The sequence below is a fragment of the Primulina huaijiensis genome, chromosome 9 (assembly GCF_012295235.1).
Source record: "Primulina huaijiensis isolate GDHJ02 chromosome 9, ASM1229523v2, whole genome shotgun sequence".
NCBI classification, from domain to species: domain Eukaryota; kingdom Viridiplantae; phylum Streptophyta; class Magnoliopsida; order Lamiales; family Gesneriaceae; genus Primulina; species Primulina huaijiensis.
In genome coordinates, this window is record NC_133314.1 from 7,058,843 (window position 1) to 7,065,347 (window position 6,505).

Below are 6,505 nucleotides of genomic sequence, written 5' to 3' on the forward strand. Positions count from 1 at the left end.
TGCTAATGAGTTTACCACAGGGAGACTACAACAAATTCTAAAAGATGTAACATCTCTATTCTTTCAGTTGGATGAACTTAAAAAGGACAGAGCGTTGACTGAAGCTCATTTTTAGACCCAAGCTTTATTCGGAAGGCGCATGGACTTTCTGGAAAATACTGTCTCCAAAAGAATGGATTTGTTACATGACATCGTACTAAATGTTGTGTTAGACGTCGCCTAGGATGTTCGTATCGTATCTAAAAAGGTTGACGTGTTTGAAAAAAAAGAGGAAAAAGGGGAAGATAAAGATCAACAGAAGTAATTAGCTACGAGATCAGCTTGACAGATTTTTGGAACTTACTTTGGAACAATCTAGAAGATTCTTGTATTCTTGAAGATTATATACGAATCTGTACATTGAAAGAGTTATAAAATATTATTTTTACACAGAGTTCAGTTGATCAGTTCATTTACTAAGTTTTGTGAAACAGCTAAAAGGAAGAAATTGTTGGAAACTGAATTTCGGATGTTTGACAAACTGATTGCTTAAACGATTGAACGAACAGATCAAGAAGATTATCGGTTGCTTTAACTGAAGACTAATGCGCTAAATATCAAATGCAACTGAACCAGCTGAACTGAAGTACGCATACAACTAACTGATCAGTTAGTTACAAAACAGTTGTGAGTTTATCAGCTATTACTTATCAGCTGATCCTTTCAACTGTACACGTTATCAGTTAAAGAAAAGAACAGTCAAACGACAGATAGTTCAAAATCAAGACTGCAACTAATATTGGGATCGGTGCATTTCAGAAAACAACAGTGTACGATTGTCAGAAAAATGTTGATGTGGCAAACAACGGATAGAAAAGTTCAAATCGTATGCAATATTACCGTTGGAGGCAAAGCCTATAAATAGCGGAGGAAGAGCAGCTGAGAAGACACTACAACTACTTTGAACTGAACTATTCTCAACTCAACTCTTGAAAAACTCTTAACTGAGCTGTTACTCTGCTGAAATATTTCAAATCTCACGCGTATTGTATTCATCAATAGCATTTAAGGCTATATTTTGAGCTTGCAAGCACAAACACATATTACTGTAATCAGTCGTGCTAAGTTATTTCAAATCCAGTCGTGTACTGTGATATGAGTTGTAACTAAGAGTTTCAGTTTGGTATTGTTAAGTCCAACTGAAGTGGGTCTGTACAACTGTTTGTATCGATCAAAGTCTTTTAGTGAATATCCTATCTTCGTGATAGAAGGGGTGACATAGGAGTGTTTGAAATCTCCGAACATCCATAAAATCTTGTGTGTTATCACTTCAGTTTTTATTCTATCTATCAGTTAGTTTATTCCGCACTTTATTGTTAACTGATTGATATTGACTAACAAGATTCCAACCTTCAGTTTGTCACTAAACCGACTCCTTATTCGAAAAGGTTGTGAAAATCGTTAGGTTTTTATTCAACACCCCCTTCTAAACATTCTTTCACCTATTAACTGATCCAATCAAAACGTGTCTTTGTGTTTATAACGCTCGGATACTCAATCTTCGGCGATGGTGCGAAGTTGGACGACCGGACGACGAAGAATTCTAGTTCTTCTCCTTCTTTTATTTTTGAAAATTACTAGTGTATGAAAAATGTGTATTTCGGCTTATTGAAGGTGAGTTATGGTGTTTAAAAGACCTTGGTAGCATATTTATAATTTAATTTCAAGTTAAATGGGTTTTGGCTTTGGGCTTACAAGCTTAGGAGCAACTGGACCTATTTACTATAATTAAATTGGGCCCAATAACTATTGTTTAATTAAAACATAAAATTTTATAAAATTAGTTTCTCAAAAATAATATTTTTGATATTTTAAAACTCCTTGTTTTCCCAAAATCGACTTCTAGGGAAAAATCGAGCTCGACTCGTAAAATAATTCAAACTCAAAATTTTTAGAAAAATTAAATCATTTTTAATCATATTAGGAAGCCTTGCAATTATTTATTGAAAAATATTTATTCTAGTCTTGGTCGTCCCCGGTCTTCTTTCCCCTGCCTATTATCGAATATTCGGGTAAAATCCTCAAATTTCATGTAATCATGTCATACTATCATTTAATCATGCAATCATACCTTTAATCATATAGTAAATATTATGCTAGCATTTAAAATCAATTAAAAAAAACAATTAAGTAATTAAAATAATTTGCATGCATGTGGTTTACGTAGGTTGGTTTTCCGGACGTTACATGAAAGATACATATTGCAGGTGTAGCCACGCATGCATTGCTAGATTCAGGAACCACACACTCGTTTATATCCGAATCTTTCGTCAATCGTTTAGGAATCATACCGGTAGCGATGGATTCAGGATTCAGAGTATCGATTCCATCCAAGGAGCAGATGTTCACTTTTCTGATAGCGAGTAAATTGGAGCTTTGGTTACAGAAATATGTGGTGCATGCAAACTTGATTGTGCAACAATTTCCGGAGTTTGACATCATTTTGGGCATGGATTGGCTTTCTCATGATTGAGCTGTCATAGGCCGTTTATTTTTGACATCATAGTATCCGTACGACCGCCCAGTGGTACGCCGTTTATTTTTGAGGCAGCCAGGAATCAGCAGATGCCGCACATCATTTCCTGCAAGTGTGCGAGGAAGCTCTTGAAGAAAGACTGAGCCAGCCAACGAGAGGCTTGAGGACGTTGATGTTGACAGAGATTTCTCCAGTGTTTTTCCTGACGATATTTCATGCATCCCACCAGACAGAGCGGTGGATTTTTCTATTGAGCTCATGCCAGGTACCGTACCTATTTCTAAGGCCCCCTATCGATTAGCACCTGCAGAGATGAAGGAGTTGAAAGATCAGATACATGATTTCCTAGATAAGGGTCTCATTTGCCTTAGATTTTTTCCATGGGGCGCACCGGTACTTTTTGTGAAGAAGTAAGATGGCAGCATGCGGCAATGTATTGGCTACAGAGAGCTGAATAGAGTCACAGTCAAGAACAGGTATCCGTTGTCGAGGATCAAGGATTTGTTTGATCAGCTTCAGGCAGCATCGGTATTCTCGAAGATAGACCTCCGATCCGGATACCACCAGCTAAAGGTGAGAGAGTCTGACGTGCATAAGACAGCCTTCCAGATGCGTTATGGGCACTATGAGTTTATGGTGATGACCTCCGGTTTGACGAACGTGCCAGCGATCTTCATGGATCTCATGAATCGCGTGTTTCAGCTATATTTGGATCAGTTTGTCATAGTTTTTATAGATGACATCCCGATCTATTCGCGGAGCAGAGAGGAGCACAGTCAGCATCTGATGCCGTACTGCAAACTTTACAGGACAAACGGCTGTATTCCAAGTTCAGTAAGTGCGAGTTCTGGCTAGACAAAGTGGCATTCTTGGGCCACATCGTATCTCGAGATGGCATAGAGGTCGATACCGATAAAGTTGTGGCAGTCAGAGATTGGTCAGTGCCTAAGAGCGTGATTGAGTTCCGTAGCTTCTTGGGATTGACTGGTTATTACAGGAAGTTTATTCAGGGCTTCTCTTCTATTGTGGTGCCTATAACCGCCTTGACGAAGAAGAATGCCAAGTTTATCTTGGGATCTAAGTGCCAGGAGAGCTTTAATAGACTGAAGCAAGCGTTGACCACAACACAAGTTCTAGCTATGCCATAAGGGCAAGAAGAGTTTGTCGTTTACACAGATGCTTCGAGGCTCGGTTTGGGCTCAGTGTTGATGCAGCATGACCGAGTTATAGCTTATGCGTCCAGACAGCTAAAGGTCCATGAGAAGAACTACCCGACTCATGATCTTGAGCTAGCAGCAGAGGTTTTTGCCCTGAAGATTTGGAGGCATTATCTGTATGGTGAGAAGTGCCAGATTTTTACTGATCACAAGAGCATGAAATACTTCTTCACAAAGAGCTGAACATGAGACAGCGGAGGTGGCTAGAGTTAGTGAATTATTATGACTGTTACATTATCAACCATCTGAGTAAGGCTAATGGAGTTGTAGATGCACTGAACATGAAGCACTCAATATTGATTTCTCATTTGTCGGTACAGAGACCGCTGCAAGTGGAGATTCAGAGGTTCGAGCTTGCAGTTTATGCCAGGAGCGATGCCCCAAATCTTGCTACTCCGACAGTACAGCCGACTTTGAGAGACAAAATCCGAGTAGGGTAGACTTCTGACGAGCAGTTGCAGAAGTGGAGACTGAGGGATGAGGCTAAGGGCAAGAGACTTTATACGGTTGTGGATGGCATAGTTAGATATAAGGACCAACTGTGGGTTCCCAACAGTGATTCCCTGAGGACAGAGGCTACTTGGGAGACTGAAGCCGAGATGAGGAGTCGCTACCCGGAGTTATTTGGTATTTTTTAAATTTCGAGAACGAAATTTTATTTCAAAGGGTGGTTGGGGAAAATTGTAAGGTCCAGGAAATTCAATCTACGTAACCTGACTGCATGAAATCTAGAGTTTTATTTAAATATGTGTTTAATGATTTTTATGCATTTCATGCATGATTTAAGGGAGAATTTTGAAAATGGGCCTTGGTTGAGTATTTTTACTCATCCGGCCATATTTTAAACCAGTACGTAAATTTTATCTATTCGGAGAACTTTTGAGGGTTCGGACAATATTTTCTGAAACGTATCAATCAAAATATTTTTCGGGAAGGTTATTGGGTGTGGTAAGTTTATTTTATTGCCTAGTGGGCCCAAAAACCTTTTAACTCCTTTAATTATAATTGTTGGCCCATTAGTGCATACTTATTTTAACCTAAACCCTACATTTTGAAACCATAAAACTATTATTCAGCAGCAGCCAACCCCACCCCATTCAACAGCCTCATTTTCGAAATTCCTCAGCGGCCACACGAAAATCTTCCCTAGTTTTTCAAAGAAGCTCCTTCACTGCCTCTCCAGTACGAGATCTACGCGTATATCCCAAGGTTTTCGAGCGTTATAACACAAAGACACATCATAAATCCTCTTTTTCTCATCATTCATATCATAATATGTTGGTTTGTGTGTTTATGCATGAAAATTTTTTGGCTCTGTCATTTGTTACCGTTTTTGCGCTGCCTTGACACGGAATACGTTTACATCTTGATGTAAGTCACGTTTTTATCTGATCTTTGTGTAAGGGGCTGCCGATTGGAGATGCTAGGGGCTGTGTAGGTTGAGAGTGAGGGAGATTAAGGGATAGAGTGGAAGTCGATTCAGCATGGGAGAGGACCGCACTGTTGTTTTCTTGGAGAGCATGGGGTTTTCTGTGGCTAGATCAGAAAAAATGGTGGATGAAACCGTGCATGGCATAATTCCAGCCATAGAGATGACCCTGAGGGTCCATGACAAGGCTGGGAAAGGGCCGTGAGCAGCTGGTGGCAAGAGGGAGTTGATCGAAGCGAGGGACATGCGTAGGTGATATTTGATTTGGGTTTTTTCGGTGTGAGAGGCTCAGTAGCATGCATGTGACTAGAATCCTTGGCTAGGTTGGTATAGGAGGGTCTTGTGGTGGGCTAGGAGTGAAGGATTCGAGGCCGGTTCGAGTCGGTTGGGTGGGGCTTAGAATTTGGATCAAAAGTCGTTTTGTCAAATTTTTCCCGTAGGGCTGGCGCTGTGGCATTGCCGCTACAAGCGCCGAAGCTCTCGGCGCTGGGACACAGTGCCTAGGCGCTTAACCAGTGCTGCAACGCCATACTGCACGGTGCCTAGGCGCTAGTTCAGAGTGTAAGGGGCTTCAGTTTTAGTGCTATTCTTGATTGGGGTATCGTTATGTCGTTCTGACCGAGTTTAGTGAGGGTTAAATTAGCTGATACGAAGCTTGTTTAGGTACCTTAGAATCATGATTTAGATGTGGTCATTTTCGGGTAGAATAGGCAGTATGGGCAGCGCCCTAAACACGATTTGTCATGTTTTCAAGTTTATGTTATCACAAATACAAGTTTTTATGTATATATGAAAAATATGTTGCATGCTTGGTTTCAAGAAAAATTTACGTATATGCATGATTTTTTTAAGTGATGAATATGATGACATATTTTGAATGATGGGAGTTGGTTGTGACAAATACGATGACACGATGACATGTATGGCTAAAGCTCAGTGGACAAGTAATGTTGTCGTTGATGTCCCCGCCGCTGGGTACCGTGGTTATACGTAAATGGATCCATCGACTGACATGATGATACGAAAGTCACAGCTAATGAACAGAATTCAAATTAAGAAAACGAACTTGAATATGTTGATATGATGTGATTGTAGCTGGGTTGATAACTATTTTTGTTTACAATTTTTCTCATTCTATTGATATACCTGAAATGGAGAAACTATTAGCTCGTTAGTAACAATATTAGATTTTCCCTTCTCAGTTTGATCTCTCACTCTTTAATCCTCTTGGGTAAAAGGTAAACTTGAAGGCTCGAAATAATGATCTAGAGTTTCAATTTTTGATTTAGCCGACTCATCTTAAGATGATCTAGGCTTAGCACTTGAACTATGGCTACTTGAATC

General features: G+C 39.9%; 1 protein-coding gene across 1 annotated transcript; it reads left to right on the forward strand.

Annotated features, from left to right (window-relative positions):
* The first annotated feature begins 2,938 nt into the window (after window positions 1-2,938).
* Window positions 2,939-3,663, forward strand: LOC140983842 (uncharacterized mitochondrial protein AtMg00860-like). Its single transcript, XM_073450999.1, has 2 exons — window positions 2,939-3,088; window positions 3,280-3,663. The coding sequence occupies exons 1-2, from the start codon at window positions 2,939-2,941 to the stop codon at window positions 3,661-3,663; spliced, it is 534 nt and encodes a 177-aa protein (XP_073307100.1).
* Window positions 3,664-6,505: the final 2,842 nt, after the last annotated feature.